Source organism: Drosophila obscura, unplaced genomic scaffold, assembly GCF_018151105.1.
Source record: "Drosophila obscura isolate BZ-5 IFL unplaced genomic scaffold, ASM1815110v1 contig_31, whole genome shotgun sequence".
NCBI classification, from domain to species: domain Eukaryota; kingdom Metazoa; phylum Arthropoda; class Insecta; order Diptera; family Drosophilidae; genus Drosophila; species Drosophila obscura.
Genome location: NW_024542819.1, coordinates 933,689 through 956,144, shown reverse-complemented (window position 1 = coordinate 956,144; position 22,456 = coordinate 933,689). Strand labels below are relative to the sequence as shown.

Here is a 22,456-nt window from a genome sequence, read left to right as displayed (position 1 = left end):
CCTTCAGGTCGGTTTGAAGTAAGGCTGCCGTTTAAATCAGATCCAAACTGTTTGGCCAATTCCTTTGAGATTGCTAAACGGGGGTTTTTGTCGCTCGAAAGAGGATTTTCTCGTTGAAGAAAATGTACTTGGAGTTCATTGAATAGTACCTCTCCTTAGGTCATATGTCGCCGAGTGACAATACTGTTTCTTCTGCTCCACACTACGTAATTCCACATCAGTGTGTCATTCGGCCCCAAAGTACGTCCACCAAGCTTCGCGTCGTGTTCGAAGCGTCGTCGAGGACGTCCTCTCAGGTGGCCTTGTATGACATTCTGATGGTCGGACCGACTATTCAAGAGGAGTTATACTCAACGCTGTTCCGCTTCCGTCGGCACAGGTTCGCCCTGACTGATAAAAAAGATGTATCGCCAAGTGATGGTGAATGAAGCGGATAGGCAGTTTCAGTTGATAGTGTGGAGAAGAGACCCATCTGAGTCCTTGAGAATATACCAGCTCAACACATATGGGACTGGACCTGCCCCATTTTTGGCTATTCGGTGTTTGAGTTGGGGGGCGACTAGTTAACGCTCCTATGTCATACAATGCCAAGTTTCCGCTGTTTTTGACAAAACGTTCGCCGTTTGTGCAGACTTATGTTCGCTATCTGCATCAAACGAATTTTCATGCCGGCCCTCGAGCACTGGTGAGCATCCTTAGGCAGCGTCTTTGGATAGTAAACGCTCAGGAAGTCTGCCAGGCGACAGTCAGGTCGTGCAGCCGCTGCTTTAAATGCAAGCCTCGACTGCAGATTCAATTAATGGGAAATCTACCCGCAGACCGGCTCCGTGCTCTCTGTCCATTCGCAGTATGTGGCGATGATGTGGCAGCAATGGTCCCGGGAGTATGTGCTGGGCTTGCAAATACGATGCAAGTGGCACCAGGAGCAACTCAACGTCGAGGAGCGCGACCTCGTCCCCTCCGCAGAGGACAATCTTCCGCCACAACTGTGGCTAGTCGGAAGGGTCGTCGCAACCACCGCCGGGCAGGACGGAAAGGTCATGGTGGTCGACCTCAGGACGAGCAGCGGAGCAGTATTCAGGAGGTCCATACATAAATCGGCGCAATTACCAATAAGTTGAAGCAGTCCTTCAACTGGGCCTATACCGCGTCAAGCCGCTGGCTTTTTTATTTTTCGTATTTTTATTTTTTATTTTATTTGTTTGTTATCATGAAGTCTAGTGTAAGATAGATTAGGGCGAAGTGGGAGCGCAATAAAGCACTCTCTCGCTCTTAGCGGATTCGCCCCGCTTCGCCGCCCTAGATAAGTGATGTTTAGATGTTTAGAATTGAAAAAACTCTTTCAAAATTTAAGATATAGCGACCCAAAGTTAAAGTTTTCTACCATTTTTGTATAATGTTTCATCAACTTTGGCAACCTACAAAGGTTATAGGCAATAGGTTAAAGACAAAATGTCCATGGGACATAGGAGAGTGCTCCTACCTCTACAAGCTAATTTTTGTCGCTTTCACATGCAAAATTTCCATCCCATTTTAATCCCATTTGTCGCGCAGTGTAATTAGTTGTATGTATTGAGACCTTGCACGTGTGTTTAATTTTACAAAAGTTCTTTGTTAGGACTCTGTTTGGCTATTAAGAGTTTTTAATAGCCTTTGAAACTCAATTATTATTAAGAAAAAGTCTAGCGTTTCAATGGGTAATTTTGTACAATTTATTTCGTATTGTTAAGGTAGAGTAGGCGTCAGTATGACCGATATAATAAAGTGATGCGATGGATACGAAGGTTATGAAGATCAATAACAGACTAAAAACAGAGCAGACAGACCGAATTGCCCTTGCCCTATGCAATCATCTTAGAAGAGAGCGAGAGAAAGCGATAGAAATAGATCATAAGTGCAGCTTGGGCTGCTGCTAAGCTGAGAACGCAAGTTAGCTAGAGCGCGAGAAAAGTGCAGGAACGAAGAAGACGGGATAGATAGACGAAAGAACGGCTGCCGTGCGCAAGCATATGCGGAGACAATGATTATTTACAGTGGGCAGTGCAAATAATAAACAATGAAGATGATCTTACGACTAAAGATTTTACGACTAAATACCGGGCTGAGACCCCCGACAGACTCTTTGTTGCACTCATATGTTTATTAGGACAATATTTAATGTCGATCTTATTATTACTCTAAATAATGTGTACATATAAATATTTCAAGTCGATGTGCTTACTGCAGGCATGATAGACCGGATTAATACACACAACAAACATTTTTTGTTCTGATCTAGGGGTCTGCCTATGTTTGTCTTATGTTTTTGGGGTCCGAATCCGAATTAAACACACTTGTGACATTGGTTGACCATCGTGGTGCGGTCGTAGCCGTAGTGTATGATTCAATTTAACGCACCCACTGGTGCCAGAGTGTATTATCCACTTCAGCTGAAACTATCTCTATATCTCTATCTATATCTACCATATTTTCTTCTACCAATGGCATCATGCCTAATGGTCTCGCTTCCTTGCCAATTAACATTTCCAATGGACTAGCATTAGTAACTCGATTTATTGTACAATTTAAAGCCAACTGAGCATCTTTTAGCGCATCTTGCCAAGATCGTTTACTTGTCTCCACAGCCGTCAACATTGCCTTAACACGCTCTACCTGGCCATTTGAACAACTAGCACCAGTTGCTATCAAATGAATTTTCTGTGCTGAGCAAAACTGAAGGAAAAACTCCGGCCCTGATCAGCGATTATAGGCCTATCTCCAGCACCGCGGAAAATTGCGGCAAGGAATTTGCTAGCTATTCCGTGAGGGTGTGGAACATAGCTAAAACAGGGTTGATGAATCAGCTGTGTTTTGTAAACAGTGGCAACTGTAAAATTCTGCTAAAATTAAAAAAGGTAAAAAATTCACTCTGATGATGAAGTGATTGTGTTGGTGGCGGCATATATTGTTGCAAAACAAAAAAGAATAATTTTCATCTCTCTTTTTGGTTTTGCGGACAGTTTTTGCCCACATCTCGCACCATTCACTTCAGGAAGAATTGTAAAGTATATATTCCTGAGCTGGGTATCAGCTGTTCTCTCAGTCCACACACGGTCCCGATAGGAAACTACCGATATAAATCTGTAGATTCAGCTCGTGTTGCTGGATACACACTCCAGGAATACGTAAACGAAACATTCCTGTCACAGTTTTTTTTATATGGTGTTTTCGATTCCGCAGTGCTGGATACTATGCTTATACCACGAATAACTTTACTGCCCCAATGCAACTTTCTGTATCTAGATTGAAAGTGTGATAGAGATAAACAAACTTGGTAAATGCATCGATCTGCACTATAACGTATTTCTTTAGGTCATTCTTGCCACCTAATTTGCCACTGATGTCAATGTGTGCCGTATTCCATGGTATATCGACCTTTGGTATGGAATGCAGTTCTACCTGTGTAGTGCCTGTGGCTGGTTTGGAAAATTTGCATCTGATGCAATTTTCTACAGCCTTTCGCAAATACTTTGACATATTCTGAAACCAACACTGAGTGTACACTTTATCTAAAGACTTCTCCCAGCCCAAATGCATTATATAATCGTGTACGCGTTAGCTGCATGCCATCTCTAAACAGTTACTAGGTGGCGGGGTATTTTGAAAGCTTCCGTTACTGGGCATTGCTTTCGCGAATAATCTTTTGTAGAGGTACAACTCAATAAGGTTATGGTTGTCTTGTGGCACTAGCTTTGTTATTTTGTAGACAAGTACGTCCAGCCAGACTCGGTCGAATGCTTGTGCTACGTCTAAGAATAATGCCGTACAAAATCCATTTTTCAAAGCCAAGACGTGCGGTGGTAGTATGTTCAGTTAGATGGGCTGATACGAATAAGGAAGACGTTATCAAAAACCTTTTAACTACAAGAAGACGTCGATGACTGCGTTTTGTATTTCCCAGGCTCCCAGCCACAACTTTGAAGATACGATAAAACTAAACTAAACTACCGCAGTTGTTCGTGAAAAGAGGGTTCCATGCGTAGTTAGCCTGTAAAATTGATCTACGAACTTAGGGCATTGAAGAAGACTTAGTAGAACAGGCGAGTGATCCGATGATTGATCCGAAAGTGGTTCTGCACTTATCAGATATCGTGAAATGTACACAGCGACAATGGTAAGATTCCCGTTACCCGTTATTATGTGCGCCTATATTTCAGAGACCATAAGATCTAGAGCCATCAAACTTTGTGATATCACACTGTCAAATGTCTATTTTCATTAATTCTAATCAAATATATACATATATATATATACACTTTATGGGGTCGGAAACATACATATATACATACCTGATGAATTTTGAACGAAGAATGTGTTTAGCCAAAAATGGCAAATTAGTTTCCGTGAAGACTTTTGTGCAAATTCAAATTTTATATCACCGGCAACCGATAAAGATGGATTATTTATATTCAACACACAAGATTCTTGGAAATCAATAGTCCACGTTTTCAGTCTCTATAAAAATAAGACAAATAGTTTTATGCTAAATATATAATGTACGTGGACCAGATGGAAAAGAAGTGTTGGTTGATTGATTACAAAGCTTTTAAGGACAAGCTCTTTAATTGAGGTCTGATAAATGTATATTATATTTATATATTATGTATAATATTCTCTCGCTCACACAACCCTTATTAACACATCACAATTTGCATTGATATGGATGGAAAAATACAATTTGATACTGTCATTCATGTAATTTTATTAGAAGTTGTTATTACTACAGCAGTGATATTTGAGTCATAATTGTTTCTACACGTAAATTCTTGATACTTTCATCCGTGTAATATTTCGAAAGCAAATGCTATTGAATTGAAGTACAAGCCCCGCATGCCCTTACCGTGAGGCGTTAAACGAAAATTGAAAGGTCATTCTTTTCTCATGCAATATCTTGGCAATGGTAATGTAAAGACTATTTGCTCATAGTCTCTGCGAACTAGGCGACAAAAAAAACGGACGGACAGATAGACATGGCTATATCGACTCGGATATTGACGCTGATTTTCCACAAATTCACTTTCACCACAAAACTAATATTTTCCTAAGCCCTTCGAGTACCAGGTATAAAAAAAGCCGCCAAGGAAAATGTTAGCAAAATTACACTATTCAAAACCAAACCGACATTTTCTTCAATAGATACATCTATATACATAAAAACGAGAAGGAACGTGTGAGTCGCTTCTGGGGAAACGACTCTACTTATACCCGTACTCAGTCAGTATTTACATTTTTGAGCATATGATTTTTTAGAATTTTAGAATTAAAAAAAAATTTTACATATTACATTTATTGCTACATCTGCTATCTACATCTACATCTACAATGTATAATTATGTAGATTATAGATGTACCATTTATATTCTACATCTCATCCGCTAGGGGTTGCTCGCGCACTGAACGCGGCAGAGTGTGCGGGCGAGAAAGAGAATGAGTAGCGTTTCTCTTGCTGGAGGGGGCGGGGGAAGCACCTGAAAATTAATTTCTTCATTCTGGTTATAATTATGATCCGTTTTGATTCGGCAATCTGGTAGATATGGGCATTCTCTACGATACTGCGTTTTTAGTTTTATCGTATCTTTAAAATTGTGTCTTCCACAGATTTTCGACCTTTGTGGGGGCGGAAGGGGGCGAAATTTTTAAATACACTTGTAGCAGTGCGATATCACATAAGTCTGGAAACCAAATTTGGTTTTCCTAGCTCTTATAGTCTCTGAGATCCAGGAGTCAAACAAGACGGACAGACGGTCAGACGGACAGACAGACATGGCTCTATCGACTCGGCTATTGATGCTGATCAGGAATATATATACTTTATGGGGTCGGAAACGTTTCCTTCTCTGCGTTACACACATCCACTTTTACCACAAATCTAATATACCCCTTAACTCTTTTTTGAGTACGGGTATAAAAATGAAGCCGGCAGATTTGGTTTACATTTTTATTCAGTTGTTTGTATTTGCCAAGAGCATGTTTTTACGAAAGAAAATTTTTGGACCTTCGATCGCGAAAAAAGTGATTTCATTTTGGTTTCTTTTATGAAAGTAGGCGAAGAGGCAATTTTCATAGTTAAAGCTATAGTCCAGCTTTTTAAGAACTAAAAAAACATTTAAAAAAATGACTTTAAATTACATCTGTTATCTGTTATTTTTCACTTTTGAGGTTTGTTTAACTAATTCTAGCTCCACCGTTTCTCCATAGATTTTAATGAACAATACCTTAAGCGACTATCTAAAACTAAAAATGCATGCCAAGAAATATTTTTTTCGACTTTTCCCGAGTTTTTAAAGTCAAAATTTTGGGAAAAATACCGCAAAAAAATGATGAAATTGGAATTTGAAAGCTGAATATCTTCCAGGCGTTAAGCTGCAGATACAAAGTGTCTGGGTACGATTTATAGTTGCATTTGTCAGCTTTTTAGAACTGAAGTTCTGTGCAACCAGATATAAGATACTTAAGTTATGTTAAAAATAAAAGCACTACCTCTGAAAAAAACCAAGAAAAAATATACCAGATTTGAAAAATTCTTAAAAAACAAATGACACCATAAAAAAAAATAAAGTACTAACAAAATTTTTAAATCCCGAAATCTATTAGAACGAGAAGGAACGTGTGAGTCGTTTCTGGGGACACGACTCTACTTATACCCGTACTCAGTCAGTATATACATTTTTGAGCTTATGATTTGTTAGAATTTTAGAATTAAAAAAAAATTTTACATATTACATTTATTGCTACATCTGCTATCTACATCTACATCTACAATGTATATTTTACATCTAACATGTAGATTATAGATGTACCATTTATATTCTACATCTCATCCGCTAGGGGTTGCTCGCGCACTGAACGCGGCAGAGTGTGCGGGCGAGAAAGAGAATGAGTAGCGTTTCTCTTGCTGGAGGGGCGGGGGGAAGCAACTGAAAATTAATTTCTTCATTCTCGCTGTAATTATGATCCGATCTGATTCAGATTCGGCAGTCTGGTAGATATGGTCATTCTCTACGATACTGCGTTTTTAGTTTTATCGTATCTTTAAAATTGTGGCTGCCACAGATTTTCGTCCTTTGCGGGGGCGGAAGGGGGCGGGGCGAAATTTTGAAATACACTTGTAGCAGTGTGATATCACATGAGTCTGGAAACCAAATTTGGTTGCCCTAGCTCTTATAGTCTCTGAGATCTAGGCGCTCAACAAGACGGACAGACAGACAGACAGACAGACGGACAGACAGACATGGCTATATCGACTCGGCTATTGATGCTGATCAAGAATATATATACTTTATGGGGTCCGAAACGTTTCCTTCTCTGCGTTACACACATCCACTTTTACCACAAATCTAATATACCCCTTAACTCTTTTTTGAGTACGGGTATAAAAAGTCATTTTGGTTCACAGCCTAAATGAAAAGTTAAATTTGGTCGAGTAGTGTTATGATCCGATCCGATTCAGATTCGGCAATCTGGTCATTCTCTACGACTCGGCTATTGATGCTGATCAAGAATATATATACTTTATAGGGTCGGAAACGTTTCCTTCTCTGCGTTGCACACATACATTTTTACCACATATGGGCAGTTCCTATCTGGCGTTACGTTACATTCGTACGACAAAATGTTGAAAAAAATAGTCAAAAAGCTGAAATTTGGAAAAAAGATTATCCTCGTTGAATATAATTTGAATTTACATTCACCAGAAAAGTGGAAATAATCGAGCGTTGAATATAATTTGGTTAGACCTACATTCACCAGAAAAGTGGAAATAATCGAGCGTACGGTTTTAAAGATATAAGCCAAAGTATGACCTAAAAGTGCGTTACATAAAACAGAAGTGGTTTTCGAGGTTGGGGTACAAAATGGCAAAACTCTGCGAATTGGATAGAGCTATTTGTATAAAATTTTTTGTGGTAATAAATGAAGTATTGAGAGTTCATTTTCAAACTTATTAAATGTAAAAACTTTTCCTCTTTTTTTGTTAAAAATCCGCGGAGGCATCTGGCAAACGTAACTGGCGTGACGTTACCGAATTCCGCGATTATAAAAGCCTAAAAATATACTGTTAGCAGAGGTTGGACCAACGTTCTGATAATGGTTTTAGGTAGTTTAATATGTTAGAAAGACTTTAAGGAGAAACTTTTATTAAGAATCATCTTCTTCCTAGGAGATAATAGTAAAAGAAAACATGTCTATAAAAATACCAGAAAATACCAAAAACGTGAACTTTTGCTAATTTTCATAGGTTTTAGGATGAAAGTTAATGAAATTATATGTCAATAAAGTAAATTAGTTACCTTTCAATAAATTTAGTAAAAAAAAAATACCGGAAAAAATTATATGGAAATCGGTTTTTATTGACTTTTTATGATTTTTGGCCTGGTGGACCTTTTGGCGGAACTGCCCATATACAATATACCCCTTAACTCTTTTTTTAAGTACCGGTATAAAAACCATAATTCATTTAAAATTATTAAAGACTCAAATCTATCGGAAAAAGTCGGTTAGGTTCGAGGCGTATGTATTTATGTATGTAGGTTGCAAAGTGTTATCAATCAATTTTCCAGCATCTATGATGTGTATTCAAGCGGAAGAAATGAATTAACAGAATATATAATCACGTTAAGATTTTGTTGTTTTACATACATGTGATTTTACATTTTCTGTTGTAGAGTCCTGTAGTACAAATACTGTACATTGTACCGTCCCTAGGTTTTGTAGCAAACTGGACTCCGAAAACCGTATTTCACAGACCTAACGAAAATTAATGTAAAAATTATTCTAATAATTAAAAAGAAACATTTTAGACAAATACATACTTTAAAGATTTTTTTTGAATATGGGACATTAGAACAAACTAGGTTTGAAAAATACTGAACATATCGTCGCTGAGATGGGATTGTGACACCTTTACGATCCTTTGTACGTTTTTCATCATACCAGGCCAATGCTTCATCAGCAGATTTCTGTAAACCACTGTACAATAAATATGCACATATCATGGTACCTAAAATATTAAAATAAAAACTGGTTAGTTTTGATTACATCAAACGGAATAATTTCTATTTCAAAAAAAATTTGTTTAAAAATATTTAGCATTCTTGTTTAATGGGCTCGTTTGGGAAACTTACATGTGCTAATAACAATATTTTCTATATTTCTTATGATTATTTCAGTTGCCACTGAAAGTTTCATTTTATATTTTATTGCTCAAACATAATTACAATGGGACACCTATCTTTCCTGCATGATCGCGATCGGTTCGGTAATACGCGTCGCGCTTCATGCGGCAGCGCCCCTCGGTCGGTTGGGTGGGAGGAGGGGCTGCGTTTCTGCCTGGGTTCCGCGCGTAACAGGCTTGGTGTCGCATGGGCGGGCCACTTGATGGTGCAGTCATTGCATATCAACGTCCACAGAAATGACTTCAATGAAGACTGACAAAATTAAAACTAAAATAAAGAAGCTCAAAAACATGTTGGTATTTTCGCTGGCTTTGTATATAGTGAGTCACAATCAAAGTATGCAAGGTATAATTCTTACTTTGGTTTCTTTTGTTAGGTGTATTTAACATTACACAAAGTACTTATCTTGTGCATCGACTGTGAGTACGGGTATAAAAACAGCTTTAGTATATGCATTACGCTAGGCTTCAAATTTGATCAATCAATTTTTGTTTGTGGACACAATTTTTTTCAAATTTGTAGTTTAGTGTTCAGTGGTTGCTACCACGAAAAGAAAACGATTGGTGAAAATCATAAAGTTCAGCTAAGGTTAACTTGTTTGCAAAAAACTTGTGAAGTTTTGTTTGCTCCAAATAATTGAAAAAAAACGGTCAATACAATTGCAATATTTTTCACTGCAACAACATTTTACCATAACAGGTATTTATGTATATCTATTCACACCAAGGTATAAGGAGTAAAAGTAAAAGTTCAGGTACCAAAAATTCAACCCTTTTCGTTTTCTTTGTTCCCAATTGGCAGTTGGAGCAGCAACGTAAAATTAGGGTAAAATTAGTTTTGAGTCGTTTTGGTCAAACGGCTGAAAGTTGACTGTTTATCCATAGATTTGAATGAGTAGTACCTTAAACGACGCCTAATTAATGCGTCTATCTAAGCCAAAAATGTTGGCCAAGAATTTTTTTTTTTACTTTTCCCGAGTTTTTAAAGAAATTTGAAAGCTGAATATCTTCCAGGCGTTAAGCTGCAGATACAAAGTGTCTGAGTACGATTTATAGTTGCATTTGTCAGCTTTTCAGAACTGAAGTTCTGTGCAACCAGATATAAGATACTTAAGTTATGTTAAAAATAGAAGCACTACCTCTGAAAAAAACCATGAAAAAAACAGATTTTAAAAATTCTTAAAAAAAATGATACCATAAAAAAAGTTGCCTAAATAAAAAGTTCAATCTTGTCGAGTAGTGTAATTAGTGGAGCAGCCTGACGTAGTCATCTTCATTGTTTATTATTTGCACTGTCCACTGTAAAAATCAATGTTAATTAGCCTATGTCAATGCACGGAAGCGGCCGCTCTTTCATTTCTATCTCGCCTTCTTCGCTTTGTTGTTGCAGCATCTGAGCTGGTCTCTCCGTTCCATATGCCGTTCGTGCTCGGCTTAGCATCTGCCCCGAGCTGCTCTCCTTTCATCTCTCGCTTTCGCTCTCTTTCAAGACTTGCTGCATAGGGCGCTGGCAAGTCGGCCCATCTGCCCTTGTAGCTAGTCGAGAGATAATCTTCGTATCCATCACATCGCTTTATTATATCGGTCATCATACTGACGCCTACTTTCCCTTACCAATTCGAAATAAATTGTAAAACATTACCTATTGAAACGCTCGACTTTTTTTTTAATAATAATAACTGAGTTTCAGCGGCTATTAAAAACTCTTAGTATCCAAACATTTGGTGACCCCGACGTGATTATGCATCAATTTATATATTCGTGCAATCGCAAAATACAAATTAACATTGCCGGTTGTTCGTTATTGTCGTTTGTCTGCGGCTTCCAGTGTCATCGACCGCATATATACATATATACACCAGCCGCTCTTGCATATAAGCATATAAGAACAAATGATACCTTTTTAAATAGACTGGACTGTTAGCATTAGAAAACCGAAGAAATATCCACACATTTGAGTTCCATCTTTTTGTTTTACATGACATAAGACGAATACCCATGAAATTTGCTGTTCAATGAAATAGCAGTGTTTTTTTTAAGAATATTGAAAAAACAACGAAACTCAAATAAAAACATATATTTCATGTTCTTCATGTTTCTTGAGCTTTAATATTTAGTTTTTAATCAATTTGGTTTCATTGCGAACATACACCGGCCGAACATGGTTCATTAATCTCTTGCCAACGCCTCAATAGGATTTGAACCAATAATCCTTGAACCACTTGCTAAAACTTTGCTCTGCTTGACGGATTTGCAGTTGCAACAACGTATTTGGTATTCCAGCATAAGATTTCGATGAGATTAATATCCAGTTGGATATGATTTTAGGTGGTAATCGGATTTCTGTGAATGCCAAACATAATCTTTTGAGTCTATCTTACCAAAGAGTAAAACTTTACCATTATCAGTCAAAAGCATTTTTGTCACTGTGACACAGGCCATTCCACATGCGTTTTTCCAAACTGAAGTCGTGCACCCATGTACTCTCAGACACAAACGCGGAGCTTTCTGGGACTTCTTGCATTCAAAAAATGTGTAATCAACCGTCTACGAACTGTCACATCACTGACAGAGCGATTAAAAAATTTTTTTCAAAATTTTTGAGGATATTGATGGCTTTGTCTTGCCTTCGACCATCGCCGACCATCCACTAAAAAATAAGTTTTTCAAATACAAAATCGATTTTCAGTCAATTTCTTATAGTTAATTGATTAAACACAATAGTGAGAGTGCACACAACTTAGTTTTAAATCCCATTATACCTCTTGGGTTAAGTTTTTAGTCTAGTCCAACACCTTCTTTCATCAAATTATTCGATATCTAAATTGATTATTATTAATTATTTAATTAATTTGCTTTGTTTTTTCATTTAAAAAAATTAATTTAATCCAGCACTGCTATTTCATTAAACAGCAGATATCATGGGTAGTTGTCTAAAGTCATGAAAAACAAGAAGATGGAATGAAAATGTAACAGGGTTTCTACGAGTTTCTGATGCTTACATTCCAGGCTTTTCGTAATGATATCACTTGTTCAATTTGAAAGACTAGAAATATCTCAAAAAGAGTTTTGAAAGTAGTGAGGTGCGGCACTGCTATTTCAGTGAACACAGCTGTATATACACCAGCCGCTCTTGCATATAAGCACAGACGTTTTGTTTGCGGTGCTCGTTCCCGTCCACGTTCAAAACCGTGCAGAACGAGCTCGAAGAGTTGGATTGTCGAGAATTTAGCAGTGGATTGCGCGACCAGTTTCAAGCACTTTTCCGTACGTTGAAGCCGTCAATTTGTAGTGAAATTGCCAGGTCTAGAGATCACATGCCTTCTCATACCACGTTGGCTGGAACAAATGCCACTGCTGGATTGGCCTGTTCGCAGCCTCCACCTCCCCGTAGACAGTCCCAGCCACCAATTGCCAACGTTTGACGGAGGGTATGCAAACTGGTCAGACTTTTATTCTATGTTTTTTACCATTATTGATAACACTAGTCAACTCGATTTTTCCTCAAGGAACAAAACGAACTTTTTCTTAAAGATTTGGGGCTTAGAAATGGTTTGATGATATTTTTTTTTTTTCTATGGCAGAACTTTTTTTTGAAAAATTTTTGAAAACTGGTATTTTTTTTTAAAGCTTTTTTCAGAGGTAGCGATAGTTTTTTTCACATAGTTCTAGTATCTTACGTCTGGTTGTAAAGAACTTTGCTATTTTGAAAAGATAATTAAAACAGCTAGAAGTTAAGCCCAAACACATTGTGATTACAGCTTACCGTCTGGGAAATATAAAGCATTGAAATGCAAAAATGATGATTTTTGTGCGGTATTTTTTACTAAATTTTGACTTTAAAAACTCAGGAAAAGTCGAAAAAAAATTATATCTTGTGTCCTCTATTTTTTTGTGTATAGGTGCGTTAGTTTGGCGTCGTTTAAGGTATCGCTCATTAAAATCTATGGAGAGACTTTGGAGCTAAAATTCGTTAACCAAACCTAAAAAATGAAAAAAATGAACAAAAAATACCTTTTCGATGGTTGCGGGCCCAACTGCCAATTGGGAACAAAGCAAACGAAAAAGGGTTGTACATTTGGTACCTGATCGCGATCCCAATTCCCAATGGGGATTATTCTTTTTTGTTTTGCAACAATATATGCCGCCACCAACACAATCACTTCATCATCAGAGTGCATTTTTTACCTTTTTTAATTTTAGCAGAATTTTACAGTTGCCTCTGTTTACAAAACACAGCTGATTCATCAACCCTGTTTTAGCTATGTTCCACACCCTCACGGAATAACTAGCAAATTCCTTTCCGCAATTTTCCGCGGTGCTGGAGACAGGCCTTTATGGTGTAGTTTTTTTTAAAGAATTTTTTAAAATCTGTTATTTTTTTTTTGTTTTTTTCAGAGGTAGTGCTTCTATTTTTTACATAACTTAAGTATTTTATATCTGGTTGCATAAAACTTTGCAGTTCTGAAAAGCTGATAAACGCAGCTATAAATCCGACCCAGACCTTTTGTATTTACAGCTTAACGCCTGAAAGATATTAAGCTTTCAAATTCAAATTTCTTTAAAAACTCGGGAAAAGTCGAAAAAAAAAAAATTCTTGGCCAACATTTTTGGTTTTAGATCAGAGGCCGGCAGCGTCGTATGCACTGTGCATAGGAAACAATTTCGGGCAGCGCAGTCGGCACACGTACAGCGTAAAGACTTCGTATGGTTTCGTTATTCTGCCTGATGACGTAGCGGCAGAGAAAATTCTGTTCTGCTGACGTCGCGGCAGAGAAACATGCTTCGGGCTATGCACAAACGGCTTCATATTCTGCTCGCTTGCCTCAGCGGCAGAGAAGCATTCGTGTGCCCTATGCACATTTCTTCGGCTTCCGCAGCGGCAGAGAATTAAGTAACGTATTTGACTTCGTGTCCGTTGTTTTCGCACACAAACGCACCAAAAAAAATGTATGAGTCTGTGTACCGACCCCTGTTTTAGATAGACGCATTAATTAGGCGTCGTTTAAGGTATTGTTCATTCAAATCTATGGAGAAACGGTGGAGCTAGAATTAGTTAAACAAACCTCAAAAGTGAAAAAATAGACAAAAAATACTTTTTACCAAAAATTCAACCCCTTTTCGTTTGCTTTGTTTCCAATTGGCAGTTGGGCCCGCAACGTACCGACGGTATTTTTCAGGTAAAATTAGTTTTGAGTCGTTTTGGTCAAACAGCTGAAAGTTAACTGTTTATCCAAAGATTTGAATGAGTAATATCTTAAACGACGCCTAATTAATGCGTCTATCCAAAACCAAAAATGTTGGCCAAGAACTATTTTTTTTTTTACTTTTCCCGAGTTTTTAAAGAAATTTTAATTTGAAAGCTGAACATCTTCCAGGCGTTAAGTTGCAGATACAAAGTGTCTGGGTACGATTTGCATTTATAGTTGCATTTGTCAGCTTTTCAGAACTGAAAAGTTCTATGCAACCAGATATAAGGTACTTAAGTTATGTTAAAAATAGAAGCACTGCCTCTGAAAAAAACTATAAAAAAAACAGGTTTGAAAAATTCTTAAAAAAAAATGATACTATAAAAATATAATAAAGTACTACAAAAATTGTTAAACTCCGAAATCTATCAGAAAAATTCATTTTGGTTCACAGCCTAAATAAAAAGTTCAATTTTGTCGAGTAGTGTAATCGACAGTTGGTCTTTCAGACACACATTACTGAGATCCTGGGGCTCCAGGCTGTGGAAAATGGGTCAGTGGCTATGCTTCAGGAGATTTCAGACAAGTTCAACTCTCATATACGGGCGTTGCAGACTTTGGGTACACCTGAGCAAATCGCTGGATGCATCATCGTGCAGGTGCTTCTACGGAAACTGGATCCAGCGAGTCAAGCAAAGTGGAAGGAAAGTTTAGAAGATACGGAATTTGTCAATCTCATTCCTTCGTGGGAACATTGGAAACCGTGGATTTCTCTATGGCAAATTATGCAAATTATTCAGGTGGACAGGAGTAAACGAGAAGGAACGTGTAAGTCGCTTCTAAAGACGCGACTCTACTTATACCCGTACTCAGTCAGTATTTACATTTTTGAACATATGATTTTTTAGAATTTTAGCATTAAAAAAAAAATTTTACATTTTTTTGCTACATCTGTTATCTACATCTACATATATTATGTTTATTCTACATCTAACATGTAAATTATACATGTACCATTTATATTCTACATCTCCTCCGCTAAGGGTTGCTCGCGCACTGAACGCGGCAGAGTGTGCGAGCGAGAAGGAAAATGAGTTGCATGGTCGTCGGCAGGAGGAGGCAGGGGAAGCAACTGATAATTAATTTCTTCATTCCGGCTATAATTATGATCCGATCTACCGTGAACTGAGTTTCAACGGCTATTAAAGACCCTTAATAGCCAAACATTAATTATAAATCGGCATACTTTAGTAAATAACTAAACGTTGTTATCTCGATCCCCCTCGTTCCACACAAAAGTGCTACTCTAGACAACACAGCTAAATAGACATATACGCTACGGTAGAAAAGAAACAAATTTGTGTAGCGAAGATACGAACTCTTTCTAGATTCTATATACCATAACGTTTATCTATTTTGAACATTTATTTTCCATGAAACCTTCTCTGAACAATAAAACTTCAAAGATTGCAAACAAATTGCCGCCATTTCTCACATCCCAGGGTTGCCATAGATTAGTTGGCTTTGTGACGTCGCCAAAAGAGCAGGGTTGCCACAAGGCTAAAAAAAAGTTTCCTTATATTTTCGTTATTTTTCAAAAATACTTTCTTACATTTTAGTACTTTATGCCAAAAAAAATTGAATTTGGGACCATTGTGCATTGTTTAGATCAATTCTAATTTGTATCATTAATTATTCTAATATGTGAGGTTCGGGGCCAGTTAAGTTACAAGGTACGACTGGTAACTACCTTCGGTGTACCACCACCACGGTACCTTGGTGTATTGAACCACTAGATGATAAAGTGACTGCAAGTCAACTTTTCGACCAATTCTTCGTGCTGAATTTAATTTTATAAAGCTCTCAAACTGTTTATTGAATTGTAAATATTTAGACGGGCCTGATTAAATCGACCTGGCTTGACAACATAATACATAATAATCTAGACCCCTTCTGTGGGTTCGAGAAATTTTACCAAAAATAAAAATTATTTTTCAATGTTTACAAGTATCTTTCGTACCGGTCCTTCCTTTTCCAGCTTTACAATGTACGGCAACGACATTTGATACATCTTCCTTAAGCCAAGAATCCACATCTTTACAAAATTTCTGTATTAATTCAATCGATGGAGGATTATGATCTTCGAACGGAAAAATTGCAACTCTCTGTAACATACAAACTATTTATTTATAATTGATAAGAAAATTCAAAATATATCTTACCCCATGAAATTTATCGGTGTCATAACTGCGTTCAAGACATAGATTATATATTTTGTAATGATTGCCATGGTTTTCTTCCAAAAATTTCAGAACTTTTTTTTGACGATTTCTGTATATGCCCTCCAGTGTACCTGGCGCTGGATACCCCATGGCAATTATATTATCGTAAATGTCTGTTAAAAAACAATTTTTAAAATTTAACAGTTTTCAAACGTCGTGCTTTTTCAATATCTCTATGGCTGCTACAATTTATTTTAGATATTTTATGTACCCATAAACCTTTAATATTTTAAGTTTAAAAATATTCAAAATATTTTTATTTCATTATGTACTTTTAAAAAAAATACTTTTTTAATATTAAGACTTGTTTTTCGACCGATTACACTACTCGACAAAATCGAACTTTTTTTTCCTCAAGGAACCAAACCGACTTTTTCTGATAGATATAGGGCTTTAAAATCTTTTAAAGAATTATGGTTTTTTTCTATGGCAGAACTTTTTTTTGAAGAATTTTTGAAGTCTGGTATTTTTTTTAAAGCTTTTTTCAGAGGTAGCGCTTGTTTTTTTCACTCTAGTATCTTACGTCTGGTTGTAAAGAACTTTGTTATTTTGAAAAGATAATTAAAACAGCTAGAAGTTAAGCCCAAACACTTTGTGATTTCAGCTTACCGTCTGTGAAATATAAAGCATTGAAATGCAAAAATTATGATTTTTGTGCGGTATTTTTTACGAAATTTTGACTTTAAAAACTCAGGAAAAGTCGAAAAATTATATCCTGTGTCCTCTATTTTTTTTTGTGTATAGGTGCATTAATTTGGCGTCGTTTAAGGTATCGCTCATTAAAATCTATGGAGAGACTTTGGAGCTAAAATTCGTTAACCAAACCTAAAGAATGAAAAAATGTAACAAAAAATACCTTTTGGAAGATTGCAGGCCCAACTGCCAATTGGGAATTGGGATCGCCATCAGGTACCAATTGTACAACCCTTTTTCGTTTGCTTTGTAAGCGTAAGCGATACCTTAAACGACGCCAAATTAATGGGCTTAACTTCTAGCTGTTTTAATTATCTTTTCAAAATAGCAAAGTTCTTTACAACCAGACGTAAGATACTAGAGTTATGTGAAAAAAATTAACGCTACCTCTGAAAAAAGCTTAAAAAAAATACCAGTTTTCAAAAATTCTTTAAAAAAAGTTCTGCCATAGACAAAAAAAAATATCATCAAACCATTTCTAAGCCCCAAATCTTTAAGAAAAAGTTAGTTTTGTTCCTTGAGGAAAAATCGTGTTGACTAGTGTTATAAGAGGCAGAAAAGATAGAGATACCATAAGAAATCATCTGTTTTTTGTTTGTATTTATTCGCCGACTAGTACTCAGATCCGAAAAAATAAATACCGATTAAAACTCCTACTAGAAAATCAGCTTAATGGTATTTATTCGTTGTTGTATTTATTTGTGACTAAATATTAAGAACAATAAGATGTCCGTCAAAGGCAGACGAAATAGAAATAAAAAAAGGGAGAGAACTCCGCTTCATTTCGACTCATACATACATACATATGTACTTATGCGGGATAATGCATAACAGAAAGGAAAATAGAGAAGAAAGTGCGTTGTTTAAGTTAACATATTCAACAGTATTTAACTGAAATATAGAAATACATTAACAGTCACGTCGGGAAAAAAACCAGACTAGAGAAATTCAGTAATGAATAATGAGCAAAATGAATTTAATTAAGTTAGTGGAATGAAGGATGCGGCGATTATAATTTATTAATTCTATTATACCCGGTACTCTTTTATAAATTTACTAGCGGCTCGGCCACGCTTCACTGTGGCACATAGTGGTTGCTTGGATGAGAAGTGAGTCGAATAATACGTTTAATATAAATTTATTTTTGAAATAATTGGAGGGTATTAAATACCCAATAATTCGTTCCTGTTTTCGTCATCTTCAGTTGATCGTCTCCCGCTTAGCATATGGATTCTTCGTGTTTTTCTCTCGTTCGTTCTCTTTCGTAGTGACCACGACGTGTTTTTGATTGGCGCTCCACATTTTCCTTTTGTTTAACTTAAACAGCCGGTGTTTTTTATCTATAATTTAACTCTCTAACTAACTTACATTAAAATCATACTTTTACCGCGGGTGCATGCCTGATAATTGTGTAAAAACACAACTTATCTAATAAATTTTGTGCGTCGGTTAGTCGTGTGTTTGTGTTGTTGCTTTTCGTAAGTACGCCCTCTCATTACATTTAGCCGCTCTTTGTCGTAGTTATTGCCATCTATTACTCTCTCTAAAACCTAACTCTCAATAACTGTACTTTCGCTCTCGCTCTTGTAACTTTTTGTGCAGTAACGCTCTCACTTATAAGCTGTTGCTGCAACCACTCTCCTCTCTCATCTTTTACCGATTCCGCTTTAAGCATTGCTCTAAGCATTTGCTCTGCACAGTGGTCTGATTGTTATTCGTTTTGAAATTTTTTTTCCCCAAAGTAAAAAAAAATAAAAGACATAAATATGGAATTTTCTGTCGTCTGTGCCAAAAAAAACCTGCAAGAAACAGATCACCCATGACCAGCCCAATATCCCTTGCTGGCTTTGCGAAAGCGTAGTGCACGCAAAATGTGTAGGGATCTCGGGCCGTGTAGGAGACGCCATTTCCCAAAACAACGGCCTACATTATAGTTGTGCCGTGCTGTGGAATACGACATGTGTTTGTTCATGAGGCAAACGCGGAGTGGCTTCAAAGAGCTGATCGTGGGCTTTAAACAGCAATATGATCGGCTCTTGGCCATGGACAAGAAGTCTACAAGTACAAGAAGTCTACTCCGCGGGACTTGCAAGTGCCGACTGCCTCATGTCCGCCGGCATCCGAAAAACTTACTTCGACCACTCCCTTAGTGCAGCAGATGATTACGTTTGCTACTCCAAGGGCAACGATCGCTGCTGGTGATGCAGATTCGGGAGCCGAATGCGTCACTTCGGAGAGTATGCAGGTAGACAAGTCTGTAGCGTCCGTGTCCGTCGAGTCCGCACCCAACTCCTTAACTCTCCCATCAGTTTCCCTACCACCAGCTAATAGATGTCCAGGACCACCAGATACTGGCATCACAGGTACTAGGCCTGTGGTACCAAAACCACTGGTGGGAGTCCCACCAAAGCGACAAGTTTTTGTCTCGCGGCTAGCCCCTGACCTCACATCCAATGATGTGACCGCTTTTATACAAAGCAAAATAAAAGCCGTCGGCTTAAAGGTGGACAAATTTAACTTTTCTTACGTCAGGGAGATATCTTCCTTTAAGATAAGCGTCTCCCCGACTCAATTTGACACCATTTGTTCCGCCAAGTTTTGGCCGGAGTATTTGGTCGTCAAAGAGTTTAAGGCTAAGAAAAAAGAAATAGGCCCCCCATAACTCTTCCTAGTAGTCAAACCAGTGCTGCACCTTTACCCTCATTTTCACCTCAACTTCTACCCATCCAAAGAACTAACTTGCTCTCTTTTAGTTACCTACCAGAATGCCAGAGGCTTGCGTAGTAAGCTCAGCACTCTTTTCCTTGAGAGTCTCTCATTCTCATCCCACGTTATTGTGTTCACCGAGACCTGGTTAAAGCCGGACATCCTTAGTTCCGAAGTTTTGGCAGGTCGGTACACAATTTTGAGAAATGATCGTTCGTCTCGACGTGGAGGTGGGGTCCTTATTGCAGTAGACTCAAACTTCACGTCGGAACATTTCATGGTCCAGGTTCAACAAGACCTGGAATTCCTGTGCGTAAAACTGATTCTCCCAGGCTTTTCCATTTTCATTACTTGCTCGTATATTCCACCTTCCTCGGATATCTTAATATACGAGCATCACCAGTCCGCTTAAAAAACAGTTTCTTCCTCGCTATCAGATAAAGACCATATGATAGTTATTGGTGATTTCAATTTGCCAGGTACTGTTTGGTCTTCGGTAAACGAGTCTAATAACCTTGTGCCCATGTCAGGACATGACTTTATCGACGGCTTGCTAGACCTATCCCTGTCTCAAGTCAACCATGTGAAAAATTCCTTGGGTCGATTGCTTGATCTGTGCTTTGTCTCGGATCCGACCATAGCGTTGTTAACCCGAGCCCTTCCGCTCAGTATACCTGAAGACTCCTACCATCCTACATTCGAAGTGTCAGTCGATATTGGCCCTACTGTATTGGATCGAATGGGCACGCTATCTGAACGTGTCCGCTGCTTTCGTAAAGCCGAGTTTACGAAGCTTAATAACCTTATTAGGGATTTTGATTGGTCCGCTCTGAACTTGTGCACTGACGTTATGAAAGGCACAAACATTTTTTACAATGTACTTGACACAGTTTTGATTCTTGTTTCCCACTTTCTTGTCCGGTTAGATCTGGAAAGCCTTCTTGGTTTACCAAAGAGTTATCCAGTCTAAAAAATTTAAAATCAAGACTTTATAAAAAATTTCGAGATGTTGGTTCTTCCTCTTCTCTTTCTCACTATGTAATAGCTCGGTCAAAGCTTTCTCCTTTCTTGATACGCTTTTCACATGCTATAGAAATCCATCCTCGTTATCTTTTCTCAATATGTCAGCAAACAATGATCAGGCAATTGCCGATCTTTTTGCCAAATTTTTCCAAACAACCTATTCTCATGAAAGCTACTCTGGTCAGCCGTATCCATACAGTTTACCAAGGTCGAATGGCATCTTCAGCCCCATGTTAAATGAAAGCTCACTGCTTCATGATCTTCGACTAGTTAAGCCGGTGTTTTCACCAGGTCCCGACGGAGTTCCCGGCTGTGTACTTAGGTACTGTGCTGACGCTCTGTGTGGACCCTTGCTTAAACTATCCATTACCCTATCCATTAACTCTTCATGCTTCCTATCAACAACAACAAATTTTTTAGAGTTTACCTCTTTTATCATTAAAGGCTTTCAAGGTAACTTGCAGACGGATGTCATTTACACTGATTTTAGTAAAGCATTCGATTCTGTAAACCATTCCCTTTTAGCACAAAAACTTGACCTTTTAGGGTTTCCGCCTAATCTTTTGAGATGGATTTCTAGCTACCTTCGTTCTAGGTCTCAAAGAGTCCTCTTCAAAAACTCCTTCTCTTCACCTGTTAAGGTTACTTCTGGAGTACCACAGGGCAGCCATCTAGGCCCCCTACTATTCACACTCTTTATTAATGATCTGCCTTCAGTATTAACAAACTCTCGAGTACTCATGTATGCGGATGATGTTAAACTTTGTGTCCAGTATAAGGACATTTCATTTCACTCTCGCTTGCAATCCGATCTCAATAACTTTCAATCATGGTGTTGTGCAAATATGTACACCTAAATGCCTCGAAATGCAAAGTAATGATATTTCATCGCTCCAGCCCCCTTTTGGCTCCTTATAGCCTCTGCGGTGGTTCTCTTGAGAGAATTGCCTTGGTTGATGATCTTGGTGTTAAATTAGACCCAAAGTTAAAGTTTTCTGACCACATTTCTACCATGGTAAATAAGGCCATGGGTGTGCTTGGGTTTATAAAGAGGTGGTCAAAGGAATTTGACGACCCCTATATAACGAAGACTCTCTACATCTCGCTTGTTCGTCCGATTTTAGAGTACGGCTCTTGTGTATGGTGCCCCCAGTACAAAGTACACCAGGACCGTATAGAATCAGTCCAGAAAAACTTTTTACTTTCTGCTCTGCGTGGCCTTAACTGGAATGCCGGTGTGAGACTGCCATCTTATCCTCGTAGATTGCTTTTAATTAACCTTCCAACCTTAGTTAGTCGTAGAAAAAAGCTTGGTGTGATTTTTATGCACAACCTGATCAAGGGTGACGTAG

The 22,456-nt window shown here is 37.8% G+C and overlaps 1 protein-coding gene across 14 annotated transcripts in view; it reads right to left on the bottom strand.

Annotated features, from left to right (window-relative positions):
• Nucleotides 1-22,456, bottom strand: part of LOC111080364 (phosphatidylinositol 3,4,5-trisphosphate 3-phosphatase and dual-specificity protein phosphatase PTEN) — a 75,945-nt gene that overhangs the window by 29,242 nt on the left and 24,247 nt on the right. For 7 of the 14 annotated variants that reach the window (XM_022375941.2, XM_022375938.2, XM_022375933.2 and 4 more), the window contains exons 3-7: nucleotides 16,623-16,795; nucleotides 16,421-16,565; nucleotides 8,850-9,037; nucleotides 8,677-8,784; nucleotides 4,329-4,494 (exon numbers count right to left, since the gene is read on the bottom strand). In XM_022375941.2, the coding sequence (XP_022231633.1) occupies nucleotides 4,329-4,494; nucleotides 8,677-8,784; nucleotides 8,850-9,037; nucleotides 16,421-16,565; nucleotides 16,623-16,795 (780 nt within the window). Of the gene's footprint in view, nucleotides 1-4,328; nucleotides 4,495-8,570; nucleotides 8,601-8,676; nucleotides 8,785-8,849; nucleotides 9,038-16,257; nucleotides 16,354-16,420; nucleotides 16,566-16,622; nucleotides 16,796-22,456 lie in introns of those variants that run through there. The other 7 variants (XM_022375935.2, XM_022375946.2, XM_022375945.2 and 4 more) reach the window with 7 other exon arrangements.